Here is a 21223-nt window from a genome sequence, read left to right as displayed (position 1 = left end):
CATAATGTTAACTTTCACTGCTATGCGGATGACACACAGCTGTACATTTCAATGAAACATGGTGAAGCCCCAAAATTGCCCTCGCTAGAAGCCTGTGTTTCAGACATAAGGAAGTGGATGGCTGAAAACTTTCTACTTTTAAACTCGGACAAAACAGAGATGCTTGTTCTAGGTCCCAAGAAACAAAGAGATCTTCTGTTAAATCTAACAATTCATCTTGATGCTTGTAAAGTCGTCTCAAATAAAACTGTGAAGGACCTCGGCGTTACTCTTGACCCTGATCTCTCTTTTGACGAACATATCAAGACTGTTTCAAGGACAGCTTTTTTCCATCTACGTAACATTGCAAAAATCAGAAATTTTCTGTCCAAAAATGATGCAGAAAAATTAATCCATGCATTTGTTACTTCTAGGTTAGACTACTGCAATGCTCTACTTTCCGGCTACCCGGATAAAGCACTAAATAAACTTCAGTTAGTGCTAAATACGGCTGCTAGAATCCTGACTAGAACCAAGAAATTTGATCATATTACTCCAGTGCTAGCTTCCCTACACTGGCTTCCTGTTAAGGCAAGGGCTGATTTCAAGGTTTTACTGTTAACCTATAAAGCGTTACATGGGCTTGCTCCTACCTATCTTTCCGAGTTGGTCCTGCCGTACATACCAATACGTACGCTACAGTCACAAGATGCAGGCCTCCTAATTGTCCCTAGAATTTCTAAGCAAACAGCGGGAGGCAGGGCTTTCTCCTATAGATCTCCATTTTTATGGAACAGTCTGCCTACCCATGTGAGAGACGCAGACTCGGTCTCAACCTTTAAGTCTTTACTGAAGACTTATCTCTTCAGTAGGTCATATGATTGAGTGTAGTCTGGCCCAGGAGTGTGAAGGTGAACGGAAAGGCTCTGGAGCAACGAACCGCCCTTGCTGTCTCTGCCTGGCCGGTTCCCTTCTCTCCACTGGGATTCTCTGCCTCTAACCCTATTACAGGGGCTGAATCACTGGCTTGCTGGTGCTCTTTCATGCCGTCCCTGGGAGGGGTGCGTCACTTGAGTGGGTTGAGTTACTGACGTGATCTTCCTGTCTGGGTTGGCGCCCCCCCTTGGTTTGTGCTGTGGTGGAGATCTTTGTTGGCTATACTCGGCCTTGTCTCAGGATTATAAGTTGGTGGTTGAAGATATCCCTCTAGTGGTACGGGGGCTGTGCTTTGGCAAAGTGGGTGGGGTTATATCCTTCCTATTTGGCCCTGTCCGGGGGTATCTTCGGATGGGGCCACAGTGTCTCCTGACCGCTCCTGTCTCAGCCTCCAGTATTTATGATGCAGTAGTTTGTGTCGGGGGGCTAGGGTCAGTTGGTTATACCTGGAGTACTTCTCCTGTCTTATCCAGTGTCCTGTGTGAATTTAAGTATGCTCTCTCTAATTCTTTCTCACTCTCTCTTTCTTTCTCTCTCTCTGAGAACCTGAGCCCTAGGACCATACGATGACTCCTTGCTGTCCCCAGTCCGCCTGGCCTTGCTGCTATTCCAGTTTCAACTGTTCTGCCTGCGGTTACGGAACCCCTACCTGTCTCAGACCTGCTGTTTTCAACTCTTAATGATCTGCTATGAAAAGCCAACTGAGATTTATTCCTGATTATTATTTGACCATGCTTGTAATTTATGAACATTTTGAAAATCTTGGCTCTCTGTAATTTTCTCCTTCTCTCTTTCTTTCTCTCGGAGGACCTGAGCCCTGGGACCGTACGTCGGGACTGCCGGGCGTGGTGGCTCCTTGCTGTCCCCAGTCCGCCTGGCCTTGCTGCTGTTCCGGTTTCAGCTGTTCTGCCTGCGGTTATGGAACCGCCACCTGTCCCAGACCTGTTGTTTTTCAACTCTTAATGATCGGCTATGAAAAGCCAACTGAAAATTATTCATGATTATTATTTGACCATGCTTGTCACTTAAGAACATTTTTGAACATCTTGGCATAGTTCTGTTATAATCTCCACCCGGCACAGCCAGAAGAGGACTGGCCACCCGTCATAGCCTGGTTCCTCTCTAGGTTTCTTCCTAGGTTTTGGCCTTTCTAGGGAGTTTTTCCTAGCCACCGTGCTTCTACACCTGCATTACTAGCTGTTTGGGGTTTTAGGCTGGGTTTCTGTACAGCACTTCGAGATATTAGCTGATGTACACTATATAAAATAAACTTGATTGATTGATGAAGAAAATGTAGTCTATTTCAGAAGAACAGAATAGCATACGCTATTGTCCTTATGTTAAGCCCTGATCTTGCAATGTCATATGGCTATAAGCTAACGTTTAAGTTCCTTGCTCAGAACATTAGAACATATGAAAGCTGGTTATTCCTTTTAACATGAGTCTTCAATATTCCCAGGTAAGAAGTTTTAGGTTGTAGTTATTATGGGACTATTTCTCTCTATACCATTTGTATTTCATATACCTTTGACTATTGGATGTTCTTATAGGCACTATAGTATTGCCAGTGTAACAGTATAGTCCCTCTCCTTCACTGAAAGTTTATTCTTTCAGTGAAATATGGAACCGTTCCATATTTTATCTAACGGGTGGCATCCCTAACTCTAAATATTGCTGTTACATTGCACAACCTTCAATGTTATGTCATAATTATGTACAATTCTGGCAAATTAATTACGGTCTTTGATAGGAAGAAATGGTCTTCACACAGTTCAAAACGAGCCAGGTGGGCCAAACTGCTGCATATATCCTGACTGCTTGCACGGAACGCAAGTGACACAATTTCCCTAGTTAAAATAAATTCATGTTAGCAGGCAATATTAACTAAATATGCAGGTTTAAAATATATAATTGTGTATTGATTTTAAAGAAAGGCATTGATGTTTATGGTTAGGTACACATTGGTGCAACGACAGTGCATTTTTCGCGAATGCACTTGTCAAATCATCACCCGTTTGGCGAAGTAGGCTGTGATTCGATGATAAATTAACAGGCACCGCATCGATTATATGCAACGCAGGACAAGCTAGATAAACTAGTAATATCATCAACCATGTGTAGTTAACTAGTGTTTATGTTAAGTTGATGTTTTTTTATAAGATAAGTTTAATGCTAGCTAGCAACTTACCTTGGCTTCTTGCTGCACTCGCGTAACAGGTAGTCAGTCTGCCACGCAGTCTCCTTGTGGAGTGCAATGTAATCGGCCACAATCGGTGTCCAAAAATGCCGATTACCGATTGTTATGAAAACTGGAAATCGGCCCTGATTTATCGGTTGACCTCTAGTATGAAGAATACAATTGAACATAGCTAAATAGTAAAGATATTTTCTCTAAACGATTTGAGGGAGTGCACATTCTGTGTTGAGTGCAGGCTGTACACACTTCATCAATTTCTCATCCACAATATTTGACAAGCACTTGCAAATGCCTCGAATTTCCTGGCGGCATCCCCTTTGTGTGGTAGTAATGCCACCTAAAAAAAAAAACATGCCTTTTGCAGCCAGTGGCCGTTGTGCCCTTAGGCTGAATATAATTAAAATTCCCTTCTCCCAGCTGCATGCTCCGATGCACCTCAATCACATGGCTCTCCGTCACATGATAGGGTATTTCTCACAGGCTACAAGTGAAGAGCGACATATCGGGGACGCAACTCCTTAACCAATTCCGAGGCGCATATTAAAGATATTGGAAGAACTGCCCAATTTCACTTTGTCAGCCAACAAGATGAGTAGGCCTAACGAACAGCAAAAGCACTAGAATATGTCGGTCTACTATCCCCCATAGTACAAAAGTTGTCCTATTCTATCTAGAAAGAAATATTCCAAACATGTTGTGGGATGAGATGAAGCCCAAATTAATACAACCACTAGCATCAAAAAATAAATAAATGAGGCTGACACAACCGATCAGAACGTTTAGCTTATAATTTTGATAAACTATTAGGCTATTTTTTCACATTATAAGCGCAGCAATGCTCACATGGCAGTAGGCTATTAGCGTGAATGTTCCATTAGCGGGAAAACACCATTCTCAAAAGTGACTGTAAATGTGATTATGCATGTTATGCTTTTATTATAAAGGTGAATTCTTCTGGTGAAAATGATCTTCCCCAAACTTAAAACTCACTCGCTGCTTATGTATGGCAGTTAGGCTCTGCACCCGTTGTAAAACGGATTGATATGCTTAATTTTAAGAAGTTATTTGGCCACTTTAACGAAACATATACACCTATGGGCTTGGCTACATGAGGTGTGTGACTATGATTTGAATTCTACAATAAAGAAAAACCCTTGAATGAGTAGGTGTGTCCAAACTTTTCATTGGTACTGTATGTTTTTCCAGCAGTTTCGTCAATGTCAAATGCTGCACTTAACTCTAACAAAACAGCTCCCACAATCTTCTTCTTAATTTCTATGCATTTTCCAATGGCTAATGCTGTGTTCTTTTGCCCAAACATATTATTATTTTTGGGATGATTATTATTGTTGTAGGCATGACATGCCATCAACAATCTTGCCAATGAAAAAGTAATTGAAGTAGTTGGCAATATCAGAATATGGATCAAATTTAGCCTTTTTGCCCAAAATTGTATTGAAGGTAATCCAAAGCTTTCATCGTTTATATAACTAATCTTTGTTTCATAGTACAGTTTCTTCTTCTTTTTGATGTCAAAGGGAGATTTGAGTATGGTCAATACAGAGTTAAGACATCTGACCCTCTTTCATTCTGCTGTCATCTCTCAGTAATGGCGATGTTGCCCTGCTGAACTGCACAGCGATCGTCAACACGAGTAATGAGACTCTGACAGACAAGAACCCTGTCTCTGAGAGCATCCACACTTACGCTGGGCCTGAACTTCGAGACGAGATACTAAAACTGAAAGGTAGGGGGCACCACTAACTCATCAGGTTAATGACAACATGCCTGGTTTGCACTCAGTGGGCACGAAACATGAGAAAATGTTTTGAAACGAATCTCAACTATCTCAACTTGATCAATCAGAATGCTTATTTTTGTTGTCCAATTAAAACTTCTGTCGGTTTGTCTCTACTGATCATGACCTTTTGTTAAGCTGGGAAAGTGAATGTCATGTGTTAACATAATGTGAGCACTGTGGAGGCAAACACATTACAGACAGGTTTTTATACAAATGCATATTTTAGAAAAGGAAAAAGTGTTGGTTTGTGTCCATTGGGTCGTGTTGCTATGTAATCCCCTTCAAGGCTGTGTTGAAGGTGAAGAATGTTCTCTTTGTGTGTTCATTGTGGGATCTTGATATGCTCTTGTATTACCGGTATGTATGTGTTTATCCACAGGATGTCGGACAGGCGAGGCAAAGATGACCAAAGGCTTTAACCTGGCGGCGCGCTTTATCATCCACACGGTGGGCCCCAAGTACAAAACCAAGTACAGGACAGCTGCTGAGAACTCTCTGTACAACTGCTATAGGAACGTCATGCAGCTCGCCAAGTAAGACATTAAAGATGCACTATGCAGAAATAGTTTGCCTAATTTCAGTTTGTTACAAAACAAGCAAGTATAGTGTAGAGAATCATTGTACAATCTAAACCACTGTGCAATATATTTTCCATAACCAAAAATATTGTATTTTCAGCTGTTTGAAGCTGGTGTACAAAACCAAAAGTAAGACGCAAAAACGAAACATGGAAGCGTAGAATAGAATAGTGCACATTGAACAGATCTACGGCTTCTTAGACTTGCTTTCAATGAGAATGACAGGTCTATAATACACTTTTCTATGTGAATTTGTTCTGGTCACCCAAATAGTTACATATTGCAGCTTTAATTCATTTGTCCACATCAGTTTGACTGATGCATAAGTACAACACATTGTTCGAAGAGGCCTGCTCCACCTCATGTCCATTTGGCTAACTGCAGTCCGCTAGGTGTGACTTGGACGGCAGGCATGTTGATTAGATCACAGCTTGTTTACATATGAGAGAAGTATTCTCTCCCCACAATACCACACAGGTGTGTGTGTAGCGTGAGGTGCTCCCTTACAGCCTCATGCCTCTATACACAGGGCCTAACTAGTCACTGAATGGTTTGATGAGCATGAAAACGATGTAAACCATATGCCATGGCCATCTCAGTCACCATGTTTCTGAAATCACTTTTTTGTCACGCACTAAATACAGCAGGTGAAAGGCATACTTAACCATCAATGGATTTTTTTTAAGTAAGAAAATATTTGATATTACATTATTATTATTATTATTTTAAATGCAGAAGTTACACACAATAACATAACACAGATATATACAGGGGGTACCAGTACCGAGTCAATGTGCAGGGGTACAGGTGAGGTAATATGTACAATAAACCACTTTACTCTGTTTGTGGTGTGTACTGCACTGTCAATTGAATGGGGTTTGTGGTGTGGCTACTGTTAGTATGTTTGAGCTGTTTGTGTGTCTCTGCAGAGAGCAGGCTATGGCGTCTGTGGCCGTCTGTGTGGTCAGCACAACTAAGAGAGGATACCCACTGGAGGACGCCACACACATTGCCCTCAGTAAGACACGCACAGCACACACTCGCATGCACAGCAAACATTCACTAAGGTAATGATCTCTTATACATTAGCGTATAGTACACTGTCACAATTTCATGTAGTTAACTTGTGGCTGTCAACTATTCACACTGGCATGATGTTCAATAACTCATCCATGACCTCTGACCTATGTGAAACATATGAAGGTGTGTGCAATAATAATGATTTATTGCATTTATATAGCACCTTTACAAATACAGCAGGTGCTCAAAGCGCTTTACATTGTAAGGGGGAAACTCACCTATCCCACCACCAATGTTTAGCACCCACTTGGGTGATACAAAGCAACCATTTTCTGCCAGAATGCTCACTACACATCAACTAGCATATCTGTTGTCTGTTACGGTGTGTATAACTGTGTGTGTTTGCAGGAACGGTCCGCAGGTTTCTGGAGAAATATGGAGAGAGCATAGAGACAGTGGTGTTCGCCGTGACAGACATGGATGAGGTGTGTTGTTCTTTTCTCTTCTGTATGGTCACGAGTTCCTGTGATGTGTACACATGCTTAGGTTTACATGCACATAACTGCGCTGGCATGTTCATTTTTTTCTGGTGTGAAATTCAACTTAAGGGGAATGTTTGGAGCATGAAATATTTAAGCTGTGTTTCGAAGGCAAAGTTTCCATGTTTTTTTGTGATTACTCACTAATTTGTTTTTCATAGGGAACATTAAATATTTCAAATATAACATGAATGTTTCAGTTTGAGGTAATTATTCATGTCTAAGATGGCTAACACACAAAAAGACAGTGTATTTCACCGATAAGAGGGAAAATGCACATAGTGATTAGAAACTGAGGATGTGTGTGAAGGTTTTTGTGTTAGAAAGCATGTGTGAGTGTGTGGCATCTAATATCTATGTGGTTAACATAGTTTTGTGTGTGTCTCAGCCCACATACAGGAAACTGCTGCTTCTCTACTACCCTCGTTCTGAGGAAGAGGAGCGTGCCAGCCTGCCCCTAATCCCGGCTGACATCGGGAACTCAGAAGGCGAGCCTGTAGTCCCAGAGAGACAGATCCGCATCGCCGAGAAACCAGGCTGTCTGGAAGGTAAGACTACATTTTCCACAAGCCCCCTAGATGTGACTCATCTCTGAGCTGTAGTGCATAGTGGTTTCAATATGGTTACCATAGCAACAACATCAGGGCCTGAAACAAACTTTTTGATCCACTAGCCACTGTGGCAGGTAGATAAAAAAAAATCTACCAGCCAATTATATTTTTCACCAGACAAAATATTTGTCCCGACATAATTACACCAAAAACTAAAAAACAGTTGAGCATTCTTTGTAATGTTTCTAAAGCAATATATGTATTACTAGCAAGAAGTGATCTGGTATATTGCAACATTTTTACCCCAAAAATGTGACCCAAATCTTTTAACCAAAATAGATGAGCCAAATGTTCAGCTGCCCTTTTTAAGGCACTTGGAGTGGCTAGAGTTGTCAGTGACAGTGTGACTTTGACATATGAGAATCTGACTGCTTCAGCGAAGACATGCTACTATACTCAAACCTTAAAAAACAATCTAGCTTGTGAACAAAACATTGTAAATAGCTAAGAAACACAAGGAAAAAACGCTCACTTTAGTAGACTTTTGAAAAAATGAATCTATACTTCAATCACAGTGCGCACAGCTCCCTAGCCAGGCAGTGTTTATGCACATTGCGCGAGGTAGGTTATATATAATAGGATTCATAGGTCTTTGTGTGATTAGGTACCATCTATGAAACAAAAAGACAAACACTTCAAAAACAGCTACTGTAGATTTATTTATTTTTTTAGTTTTAAATGTGCTCATGCTTGACTTCTAACTCTATTTTTATTTGCAAATGCAAGTGAAATGCTCTCACTGTGGAGCCCTGACCATCTGCCAACGTGGCTGGTGAAGTAAACATCTTACCCGCCAATTGCAAAATCTAGCCACATTTGGCGGGTGTTCATTTTAGGCCCTGAAAAACCTCCATTCCATGTAGGTGATGCATTGTATGAATACATGGTGATAATAGACATGCCGCCACCAGCAGTTCTTCATCTCTAAGCAGCAGATGTATTTCCTGGAGTCTGAACAGCACAGTCCTGGCCAGTACTGCCTGGTTTAAAACCAGGTCATTTGTATCCATGGAGACGCACTCAGTGGACATGGGAGAAGAATGCAGGATGATTTTTCATAGTCGAGTTAGTGGAACATCTCAGTCATACCCTCGGCCAGTGGTGGAACACACACACACACTACACACAGACAGGTAGAGTGATGGATCTTACATCAGTGTGGAAGGCATTAGGAGCCTAATTGTTAAATTAAACATGTCTTTCCGTTGGTTCATCTTTTCCACTGAGCGCTGCCCTGACAGGTGCTCTGATGGCAGAGAGGAGGATGTACAGGTAACTGGAAAAATAATGAAAACACTTGAGTAAATGAGGGATACAAAGTATATTGAAAGCAGGTGCTTCCACACAGGTGTGGTTCTGGAGTAATCAACACCCCATCATATTTAGGGTATGAAAATGCTGGGCAGGCCATTATTTTGGCTACCATGGCTATGCCTCCATAGGATGACAATGCCCCTATACACAGGGCATGAGTAGTCACTGAATGGTTTGATGAGCATGAAAACGATGTAAACCATATGCCATGGCCATCTCGGTCACCAGATGTCAACCAAATTGAACACTTATGGGAGATTCTGGAGCAGCGCCTGAGACTGCGTTTTCCACCACCATCAACAAAACACCAAATGATGGAATATCTCATGGGAAAATGGTGTCACATCCCTCTAATATAGTTCCAGACGCTTGTAGAATCTATGCCAATGTGCATTGAAGCTGTTCTGGCTCGTAGTGGACCTATGCCCTGTTAAGACACTTTATGTTGCTGTTTCCTTCATTTTGGCAGTTACCTGTATGTCTTCAATAAAGGAATGCAGGATGACCTCCCTCTTGTGTTCAGATATTTTCTTGAGTGTTGAAAAGGTTTCCCGTCCCGTAAGGTTGTGTTTTAGTTTTGTCTAGATGTGTTGATGTATATGAATATACTGGACTGGTAAATTATATTTAGTTACTCACATTAGCCATGTGTATGCTTTTATGTCTTAATATTGCCTCTCCTTGGATGACTGTTGTCCATATGGGGCTCAGCCCTAGATTAAAAACTCCGGACCTAGAGGTGTGAGTCAGGCCCAACGACAACAAACACTGGAATAAACACACAGACTTTTCACAGCAATGGTTTAAAGATATGATATTTGTTGATATAACAATTAGGGAGAGTGTATTTTCTTTTAGAGTTGAAAGTCATTTTCATAGATTGTTGTATCTGTGTGTGTGCTGTGTAGTTGACTCTGAGGCGGAGACTCTAGACTCAGACCTGGGCCAGGTGGGGACTCATGCTTTTTCCAGGATGGAGGGAGACGTGGACAAACAGCGCAAACTAATCCTGCAGGGCCAGCTGTCTGATGCAACCATGCAGAAACAGCACCAGAGAAAGTGTGTTACCCAACTTGTACACTACATCCCTACCATGCATCCTATACCGTAGTTTTACCAAGATTTACAGTACACCCTAAGCCAGTACAGTGTTTCCGTAATGTATTATAACCTCTCCTATCGTTGCAGTTATAACCGCTGGTTATGTCGAGCCAGAGCAGAGGACTTGTCTGACATAGCAGCACTGAAAGCCTTATATCAAACTGGTGAGTTCAGTGTGTGTCTGTATGTGAAATCCTTTTTCCAGCTCATTGAACACAGCATCTGGGGGTGAAATAATCAGTTTTATAATTTATCTTTCTCAGGATAAAAAATGGCCAGTAATGAAACAGCCTCAGATGTCCTGCCATGACAACATTCTTTCACTCCTTCTCTTGCTCCCCCTCTTTCTCTTGCTTTCCTTTTCCTCAAACTCATTAATTTAGTTCTTTGGATCACTTTTTATACTTATTTTTCAGCCATAGATATAATATAGTGAGGCTCATGACACCCTTCTTTTTCACTGAGTGTAATTGTTCCATGTCTCCTCTAGGAGGCAGTGTAGTAACACTGGCGGGCTGCTGGGCTTATCTTTTAGTTGTGTGTGTGTGTGTGTGTGTGTGTGTGTGTGTTTCCACAGGTGTTGACATGTGTGGCAGGACAGTGATGGTTCTTGTGGGCAGAAATATTCCTGTCACCCTAATCGACATGGAAAAGGTACCAGGCTTCATTTGGAGGCAACATCATGAACATCACCGTTTTAGTTGCACAATAGAAAATAAATCAATATTGTTGCTCTGTGAACACACCTTGACCTCTCCACCATGTGTGTATTACTCCACTACAGGCCCTGCTGTACTTCATCCATGTCATGGACCACATCACAGTGAAGGAGTATGTGATGGTTTACTTTCACACTCTGACCGGAGAACACAACCATCTGGACTCTGAATTCCTTAAGAAGCTTCATGAGATTGTAGACACCAAGTAAGACGCACGCCACATATTTTACTGATTTAGTGAAGAGAGAGAGAGAACTGAAATCTAGAGACAATTACAGACTGTTACCAGATACGACAAGTGAATCAAATCTGAATGCGTAAGATGAAACCGTTCTCCCTGTGAATGGGGATTTACCGTGAAATTGTTCTGGGGTCTTTAACCCCTATGAACTATCAGCTGTAGTTTGTTCTTTAGAGCGTACAGTTGGCTTATCCTCCAGTAATAGTTGATTTTCACTGACCAGTTCTGGTTTATCACCTTTTTGTATAGCATATATTTGCATTGACCCCCCCTTTGTTTTTACACTTCTGCTACTCACTGTTTATTATCTATGCATAGTCACTTTACCCCTACCTACATGTACAAATTACGTCGACTAACCTGTACCGCTGCACATTGACTCGATACCGGTACCCCCTGTATATAGCCTCGTTATTGTGTTACTTTTTTACTTTAGTTTATTTAGTAAATATTTTCTTAACTGCGTTGTTGGTTAAGAGCTTGTAAGTAAGCACTTCACTGTAAGGTGTTGTATTCAGCCCATGTGACATATAACATTTTATTTGATCTAAACATATTGTTCAAGCTACCATGAGACCAAGGAGACATTGCTCACTTTCCGAGAACTGAAACGGGATAGCTTTTGGGTACACATACGTTTTGGAAACCTGGAGTCTGTTATGGAACGGCTTCCCAACGCTCTGACATGGTTCCCAGAAAATTATATATTGGCGGTGACACAGCCCAAATCAAAGACACTAACATTACGAAAACATTTGCATTTCTGGCCAACTCTACAAACAGCTTGTTGCTGACAACAATCGGCCATGAATGAATTTCATGTGCAATTGAAGAAAATGGCATCAGGTTCTACGTGACTTCTAATCTCCCCTCTTCTGTTTCAAGATGTCACACCACCATACATTTTAACTTAGCAGTGCCAATGTCAACACTATACACCATAACCATGCGTACCCTCTGCTTTAGTACGTCTATTACAGTCTAAGACGAGGTCAACTACTAAATACTTTTCTCCCTGTCTACTGACACATTTACACTGCACTAGAGCTGAAAACCACAACCTGCAAATGAAAACCAGAAGCCTTCTCACCTCAACCCCACAGCCATAGATAAGGCAGCACCACCCACAGTACTCCAACTTCTCAGCAGTGATCGTACTACACAACTTCCTCTTTCGTGAACAATGTGAGATTATAGTCTTTGAAGCTAGTTGTTGTAGTCATTGAGAGATTCTACAACCGACCGTATCTTTTTTATTTTTAATCTGGCTCTAACCGGAATAGAAAGAGGAGTGGGAGGCCCCGTACAGAACTGAGCTAGAGGACAAGTACATTAGAGTGTCTAGTTTGAGAAACAGACGCCTCACAAGTCCTCAACTGGCAGCTTCATTAAATAGTACCCGCAAAACACCAGATCCCCTGCTGTTGATTGTGGCCTGCAGAATGTTGTCCCTCTCCTCTTCAATGGCTGTGCGAAGTTGCTGGATATTGGCGTGAACTGGAACACGCTGTTCTACACGTCGATCCAGAGCATCTCAAACAGGCTCAATGGGTAACATGTCTGGTGAGTATGCAGGCCATGGAAGAACTGGGACATTTTCAGCTTCCAGATCCTTGCGACATGGGGCTGTGCATTATAATGCTGAAACATGAGGGGATGGCGGCAGATGAATGCCATGACAATGGGCCTTAGGATCTTGTCTCGGTATCTCTGTGCATTGAAATTGCCATCAATAAAATGCAATTGTGTTCGTTGTCCGTAGCTTATGGCCCAACGCCACCATAGGGCACTCTATTCACAACGTTGACATCAGCAAACCACTCGCCCACACGACGCCATATGCGTGGTGTGCGGTTGTGAGGCCGGTTGGATGTACTGCCAAATTCTCTAAAACAATGTTGGAGGCGGCTTATGGTAGAGATCAGAGCTGTTGACAGAGAATTGGTGCACGCGCCCTAAACTTGACATCTGTAGCATTTTGCATTGTGCAAATTGTAGTGGCCTTTTTTTGTCCCCAACACAAGGTGCACCTGTGTAATGGTGCTTATATTTTTGTTCAGTGTAGTAGATAAACTGAGTTTCCACCAGTAAACAGTATGCTGATGGGGTAGTAGGTCCATCATCCAAATAAACCAGCTTACAACCAGGAGAACATGTTTGATAACTCTTGGCACTGCTGACTTATTTTTCCAATAGTTGTGATGAGCAAGTTATGTCCCCCATAAGAGAAACTGTGTGGTCCTCCATGTCTGCACTGTACACCTGCACTCCCGAGTCACCAGCACTGCTGCTCTAGACCAGGGATGGGAAACTTTGATGAGGGTGGAGGGCTGCGTACCCACATCCATACCCACACATACAGTCAGAGACGGCCATAGCCTTTTTGGGGCCCGAAGGGAAATTTTGTTGGGGGGCCCCCACCTTGAGAGCAAAACATTTTAGCTGCCTCACTCTTGACAGCGGAGAGAAATGTTTGCCATTTTTATCTGAGTGAGAACCAAATCAATGGGGTCCCCCCGGTCGGTAATTCGACTATGATTACTACAAGTTTAAATTGTTGGCTAGACTAATTTACCAATCTAAAAAATGTTAGCTGACATGGGATAATTGAGTGACTGACATAAGAGGAAAAACTGCTTATGCACAACCAAATTTCAAAATTACTATTCTAACTCTCAACAGTAAGTTGAGTCCCCGACTGAGTTCCTTTTTGGAAATTGATCGAGCCAGCTGCCCATCTCTGTTCTAGACCAATAAATGGACCTGCTATATTAGGAATCATCTTACCTATAGCTCTTTAGCGTTGGCTCTTGGAGCAGAGGTCCATTTTGGCACTACTATTCTTCCCCTAGGCCTAGACCAAGAAGAGAGAGACTCATGATCCTGTCTGGCTGGGGAGATGAGGGAGTGAGAGGCTGTTACACCAAAGAGACAGATTTTGTTCCTTGAGGACTGGCCCAAACAAGGCTCTACTCCACTCTGTTTGTTTCATCGGTGTTCTGAGAGACCTATGGTTAAATGGTCATTTGTTTGGGGCATTTTTTTTCAAGTGTCCTGTAAACGTGTCAGCATGCTTCAGTTCGGATGAACCGAACAAGTGTGCTCGCATACTCCCTTAAAAGACCTTCGCTTGAAAACCGAGAAACTGCTACGTTTTAGCCGAGGAGGTCTTAGTCACACAATTTTACATCTAAGATTGTTGGTGCAGTATTCCTCAATAACTCGTTTGCATGCAAAAAAAATCATCTTACATTGAATGACAAGACTTTATTGAAGAATCTGTACTGTTGACCAGGCACTGAGAAAGTGGCACTGACTTCGGCTTGCCTCGAGAAAAAATGACGTCTGCCTAAACAGCCTTACTGAAGTCCAAAACGTCACAAAATGTTGTCATAATATATGCACAAACTCTTCCAAATAGTTTCGGCTGGGAAGCAGGCAGACGCCTTAAGCCTGTACTGGCTATGGGTGGTTACTGTCTACCTCCGAAAGATGATGGGTTGGTTCCACATTTGGGGACTAAAACCATGTAATTGCATGTTAGTTACATAGGCAGGTGTAGCCTATTGATGTTGCATGTCCATGTCAGAGAGGCATGGGAAAGGGTAGAGGGTTGTGTGTGTGTGTGTGCATGCTGTTGGATGGCCTTGGGTGATTTTTATTTTTTTCCTAGTTTGTGTTCTTTTGACAGTTCCTTGGCCTGAGGACACTGCAACAATTGGAGCACTTTTATGGACATTTGGTCGTTTTGTAAAAAATCTCTCTTTGGTTTGTTCAAAGAACCCAATTGTCTGCAAAAAGAAAAATAACCAGCAAACTGTTCTGGAAATACTTTTGAGTAAACCTAAGCCGCTTGAAGAACTTGATGTCAGTTAAAATGGGTGATCCATCACTGGAAATGAAACTGTAATTGCTATGTAGTTGAATGTTAAAGCTGCAATGTGTAACTTTGGGCGACCCAACCAAATTCACATAGAAATGTAACTTATAGATCTTTTATTCTCATTGCTAGCAAGTCTAAGAAGCAGTAGATCTGTTCTATGTGTGCTATTTCTATGCTTGTGCTTAAGTCTTCTTTCCAGGCATATTTTTGATATGGCTGTTTTGGGCAATAATAAATCATTATAATAATTATAACTATTTAACATGCTAGCCAATAGTGACATGTCAGTAAATGGCTTTTGCTTTGTTTTGTATTCCAGGTTTAAGAATAACTTGAGTGCTTTCTACTTTGTACACCCCTCTTTTCGCTCCAAGGTAAAGTCAACAGTACCCCTGTTTTACTGCTTCCCAAAAACTTGTTAGGTGTATTTCTACTACTAGGCATTATTAGGATATGTACAGTATATACCAGGGTTGGGGTCAATTCCAGTGAATTCAGGTACACTGAAATAAAAATTATTTTCAATTAGGAAAATTTGTACTTGGAATTTGGTTTACTTTCTGAATTAACTGTTTTATGCACTCTTTTCTGACCAAGATCAGCAGGGCTCTTTTCACACGCACACACACCATCCCACTACTGTTTTGCAGTTTCACCAAGACTTATTTTGGCTGTGAGCCTCCCTGACACATTACCCTGTTCAAGCTTCAATTTCTGGTCTCATCTGCATAGTTACTGAGTTGAATCAGCCCTTTAGATGGGAGAAGGCTCACAGTTTAGCAATATACTAATTGGTCAATTTAAAGGATCCATGAACTCCGAGGTAACTTGACTCTCAGATGTGTATGAGAGACGGGCCAGGCATTGTGCTGGGGTCATTAGAATGAATGGGTTAAAATGGTTTGGAATGGGAAGCAAAGCACACACTTGCGTACTAAAGAGGAGAGTGAAGTCTATTGGCCTTATTAAATCAAACCTAATAAGTGGATTTTAGGGAGAAGTAAATTTGTCTCAATAGATTACCACTTAAATACAGTAGAAGGCTTCAGCCAAAACACATCTGTGTTATAAACAAGTATTACAATTGAACCTTCAGGGCAGGTCCAATTGTAAACCCCCCCCCCCCCCATTTTCACCAGTTTTTCTCAATGTATCTAATCTTATCATGTTAATTTCTCTTGTGTGTCAGGTGTCCACCTGGTTCTTCACTACGTTCAGTGTGTCAGGGATGAAGCAGAAGGTCCATCATGTAGAGACCCTCCAGCAGCTGTTCACCTGTATCCTGCCTGAACAGATAGACATCCCTCCCTTTGTCCTGGAGTACGATGCACGGGTGAGGGCCTACACACACCATTCTCTCTGTCTAGTTTACCAACCTTGCTGACCTACATCTGCAGGGCTACACACACACACACACACACACACACACACACACACACACACACACACACACACACACACACACACACACACACACACACACACACACACACACACACACTCATGCATTGAGTTGTGGGTATATTCCCACATTGTATCAGATTCTAAGTGTTGCACTTTGTGTGTGTTACGACTTTAAAATGTAACATGTACCTTATCTTCAGACTATTTTTGTTGGTTTGTTCAAAGGACCGAATTGTCTGCAAAAGGAAAATTAACCAGCAAACTGTTCAGCAAATACTTTTGAGTAAACTCAAGACATTTGATAAAATGGGTGATCCATCACTGGAAATGAAACCGGAATTGTTATGTGGTTGAATGTTAAAGCTGCAATATGTCACTTTTTGTGCAACCCAACCCATTTCACATAGAAATGTGACTTATAGATCTGTCATTCTCATTGAAAGCAAGTCTAAGAAGCAGTAGATCTGTTCTTTGTGTGCTATTTCTATGCTTCCCATGTTTTATGTTTCATTTTTTCTTCATCTACTTTCGGTATTGTACACCAGCTGAAAATACAATATTTTTGGTTTTGGAAAATACAGTACCAGTCAAAAGTTTGGACACCTACTCATTCAATGGTTTTTCTATATTTTTTTACTATTTTCTACATTGTAGAATAATAGTGAAGACATCAAAACTATGAAATAACACAGTAACCATAAAAGTGTTAAAGAAATTAAAATATATTTGAGATTCTTCAAATAGCCACCCTTTGACAGCTTTGCACACACTTGGCATTCTCTCAACCAGCTTCACCTGGAATGCTTTTCCAACAGTCTTGAAGGAGTCTTGCTGAGCACTTGCAACAGTCTTGCTGAGCACTTGTTGGCTCCTTTTCCTTCACTCTGCAATCCAAACCATCTCAACTGGGTTGAGGTCTGGTAATTGTGGAGGCCAGGGCATCTGATGCAGCACTCATCACTCTCCTTCTTGGTCAAATAGTCCTTACACAGCCTGGAGGTGTGTTGGATCATTGTTCTGTTGAAAAACAAATTATGGTCCCACTCAGCGCAAACCAGATGGGATGGCGTATCACTGCAGAATGCTGTGATAGCCATGCTGGTTAAGTGTGCCTTATTCTAAGTAAATCACAGACAGTATCACCAGCAAAGCACCCCCACACCTTCACACCTCCATGCTTCACGGTGGGAACCACACATGCAGAGATCATCCGTTCACCTACTCTGCGTCTCACAAAGACACGGCGGTTGGAACCAAAAATCTCACATTTGAACTCATCAGACCAAAGGACTGATTTCCACCAGTCTAATGTCCATTGCTCATGTTTCTTGGCCCAAGCAAGTCTCTTCTTATTATTGGTGTCCTTTAGTAGTGGTTTCTTTGCAGCAATTCAACCATGAAGGCCTGATTTCACGCAGTCTCCTCTGAACAGTTCATGTTGAGATGTGATGTGTCTGTTACTTGAATTCTGTGAAACATTTATTTGTGCTGCAATCTGAGGTGCAGTTAACTAATGAACTTATTCTCTGCAGCAGAGGTAACTCTGGTTCTTCCTTCCTGTGGTGGTCCTCATGAGAGCCAGTTTCATCATTGCGGTTGATGTTTTTTGCGACTGCACTTGAAGAAGCTTTCAAAGTTCTTGAAATTTTCCGGATTGACTGACCTTCATGCCTTAAAGTAATGATGGACTGTCATTTCTCTTTGCTTATTTGCGCTGTTCTTTCCATAATATGGACTTGGTCTTTTACCAAAGTGTGTGCAGATGTAACAGTATAACTTTAAACCGTCCCCTCGCCCCGACAAGGGCGCGAACCAGGGACCCTCTGCACACATCAACAACGGTCGCCCACGAAGCATCGTTACCCATCGCTCCACAAAGGCCACGGACCTTGCAGAGCAAGGTGCAACACTACTTCTAGGTTTCAGAGCAAGTGACGTAACTGATTGAAACGCTACTAGCGCGTACCCGCTAACTAGCTAGCCATTTCACATCCGTTACACTCACCCCCCTTTCAACCTCCTCCTTTTCCGCAGCAACCAGTGATCCGGGTCAACAGCAATAATGTAACAGTATAACTTTAAACCGTCCCCTCGCCCCGACACGGGCGCGAACCAGGGACCCTCTGCACACATCAACAACGGTCGCCCACGAAGCATCGTTACCCATCGCTCCACAAAGGCCGCGGCTCTTGCAGAGCAAGTTGCAACACTACTTCTAGGTTTCAGAGCAAGTGACGTAACTGATTGAAACGCTACTAGCGCGTACCCGCTAACTAGCTAGCCATTTCACATCCGTTACACAGAGCTGACCACAAAGCAAAGGTGGCTACTTTGAAGAATCTCAAATATACAATATATTTTTATGTTTAACAGTTATTTGGTTACTACGTGATTCCATATGTGTTCTTTCATAATTTTGATGTCTTCACTATTATTCTACAATGTAGAAAATAGTAAAAATAAAGAAAAACCGTTGAATGAGTAGGTGTGTCCAAACTTTTGACTGGTACTGTACATTTCACAGCGGTTTAGATGGTTCTCTACACTATACTTGCTTGTTTGTCACATAAACTGAAATTAGGCAAACTATTAACATTTTAGCAACCAGGAAATGGTGAAGCGATTTCTGCATAGTGCATATTTATTTTAGTTATTTATTCTGGGTTATTTCAAAATTACTAGTCACAGTCGCTAAAATACCTCCACTGATGTAAACACTTGATATGCCTGTTTAGTATACTTACGCAGGTCTGTGTGTTCTACTTAACTCAATTTGTCAGCTGGAGTTATCACCCTAAATCGGATGGAAAGGAAAAGCAGAACTGAAAAGGAATGAGCGTTACACAATTGCTCTTTTAATATATATTTTTTTGATCTTGTATTGAGATGAAGCAGAGAGGGGGGAAATGATGCAATGACTCCTTACTGGCTCTGGGTGACTCGTTAGTTTGTGGAGTTGGTTCATTTGTAAGCTTATACGCTGGTATAGTGGTGCCTGGAGAAGTGGGTATACTCTAATTATGCTAAAACATTTCTAAAACGGGCCGCCCAGTGAAGGAAAGGTGCCCTATGTGAAAAATTCTATGAGAAACGGTGACTTATACACTCTGAATGACCTAAAATCATAAATTCCATATTGGTCTTTCACAGTTAGGCCAACCCAAGCTGTACTGGGCAAGTAGGCTAATATTAGGCCTACTATTGAAACCGATAAATGAGACTGTCAACTGAGTCAGAAATGTACAGGTTTCAGATTTCGCTCACAAAGTCACTTTTAAAAAAAAACGTAAATACATCACAATTGTATGTTCTAATGCCGTAACAATGCTTTCAACCACATCAGGAGACTAAATTTGAGGTCTTGGAAAAAATCTAATGTTGATTTGAGTGTAGTTGCCTTTTAACTCGATGTGTGCAGGCACGTAGCACTGTTTGGTTAGCAGTATTTCTGTTGTACATGAGATGGAGTTTGGAAAATAAATGGCCATTGGATTTATGCTAATTATCATAATATTCTGGCAGATAGGCATAGTCTACTTTGTAGCTAGTTAACATTTTAATAGAGAAGGTTTTTTTCCATCTACCTGAAGACATTTAGGCCTATTATTAGCATCTTTGTATTTTTCCTGTTGCTTCATTGTTTGACACCTGGACATTTTACTTCATATTATGAGGCATTACCTTGCTTCAAAGTAGCAATATTATTTTTAGAATTACTCATATGCGTTCTATTGGTTTTCTTTAAACTTTCATTGTCTAGCAGCCAAAGGCATTATCCTAGTCATATTAGCAACCCATGATAGTTGTTGCATCTTTAAATCCCCCTTCTTTCAAAAATTTCTAACCGATATTTCCATCTCTGGCCATGAAACCGCTCGCATGTACTTTAGAATGGTGTTTTCCCGCAATTGAATTTTGGAACATTCATGCGTAAGCCTACTGCTATGTGTACATTGCTGTGCCTAAAATGTGAATTTTAAGCTTAACATTCTGATCTGTTCCATCAGCCTTATTAATTAATATGGCATAAACATTCAGAAAGTATTCAAACCCCTTGACTCCACATTTTGTTACATTAGTCTTATTCTAAAATGGATTAAATATTTGTTTTCCCTCACTAATCTACACACAATACCTAATAATGATGAAACAAAAATTGGTTTATATAAATTTGAGAAAAAGTGTGTGTATGTATGTATATATATATATATATATATATATATATATATATATATATATATATATATTTATTATTATTATTTTACTAAATTATTACATTTACATAAGTATTCAGACCCTTTACTCAGTACTTTGGCAGCGATTTCAGCCTTGAGTTTCTTGTGTATGACGCTACAAGCTTGGCACACCTGTATTTGGGGAGTTTCTTTCATTCTTCTCTGCCAGGTTGGATGGGGAGCATCTCTGCACATCTATTTTCAGGTCTCTCCAGAGATGTTCGAACAGGTTCAAGTCCGGGCTCTGGCTGGGCCACTCAAGGACATTCAGAGGCTTGTCCCGAAGCCACTCGTGCATTGTCTTGACTGTGCTTAAGGTCGTTGTCTTGTTGGGTCGAAGGTTCACCTTCCAGTCTAATGTCCTGAGCGCTCTGGAGCAGGTTTTCATCAAGAATCTCTCTGTACTTTGCTCCTTTCATCTTTCCCTCAATCCTGACTAGTCTCCCAGTCCCTGCAGCTGAAAAATATCACCACAGCATGATGCTGCCACCCATGCTTCACCGTAGGGATGGTGCAAGGTTTCCTCAAGACGTGACGCTTGGCATTCAGGCCAAAGCGTTCAATATTGGTTTCATCAGACTAGAGAATCATTTTCTCATGGTCTGAGTCTTTTAGGTGCCTTTTGGCTAACTCTAAGCGGGAGGCCATGTGATTTTTACTGAGGA

The 21223-nt window shown here is 41.5% G+C and overlaps 1 protein-coding gene across 7 annotated transcripts in view; it reads left to right on the top strand.

The window, feature by feature from the left end:
- LOC129816868 (ganglioside-induced differentiation-associated protein 2-like) overlaps window positions 1-21223 on the top strand; it is a 51588-nt gene that overhangs the window by 14694 nt on the left and 15671 nt on the right. For 3 of the 7 annotated variants that reach the window (XM_055871808.1, XM_055871809.1, XM_055871807.1), the window contains exons 3-13: window positions 4720-4859; window positions 5293-5446; window positions 6421-6509; window positions 6920-6996; window positions 7439-7598; window positions 9884-10034; window positions 10164-10240; window positions 10654-10730; window positions 10861-11000; window positions 15239-15293; window positions 16109-16252. In XM_055871808.1, coding sequence (XP_055727783.1) covers window positions 4720-4859; window positions 5293-5446; window positions 6421-6509; window positions 6920-6996; window positions 7439-7598; window positions 9884-10034; window positions 10164-10240; window positions 10654-10730; window positions 10861-11000; window positions 15239-15293; window positions 16109-16252 — 1264 coding nt within the window. Of the gene's footprint in view, window positions 1-4719; window positions 4860-5292; window positions 5447-6420; window positions 6510-6919; window positions 6997-7438; window positions 7599-9883; window positions 10035-10163; window positions 10241-10653; window positions 10731-10860; window positions 11001-15238; window positions 15294-16108; window positions 16253-16548; window positions 16930-19103; window positions 20492-21223 lie in introns of those variants that run through there. The other 4 variants (XM_055871806.1, XM_055871805.1, XM_055871810.1 and 1 more) reach the window with 3 other exon arrangements.

Source organism: Salvelinus fontinalis, chromosome 19 (assembly GCF_029448725.1).
Source record: "Salvelinus fontinalis isolate EN_2023a chromosome 19, ASM2944872v1, whole genome shotgun sequence".
Lineage (NCBI taxonomy): Eukaryota > Metazoa > Chordata > Actinopteri > Salmoniformes > Salmonidae > Salvelinus > Salvelinus fontinalis.
Note: the sequence above shows the minus strand (reverse complement) of the source record. Positions and strands in the feature narration are given on the sequence as shown.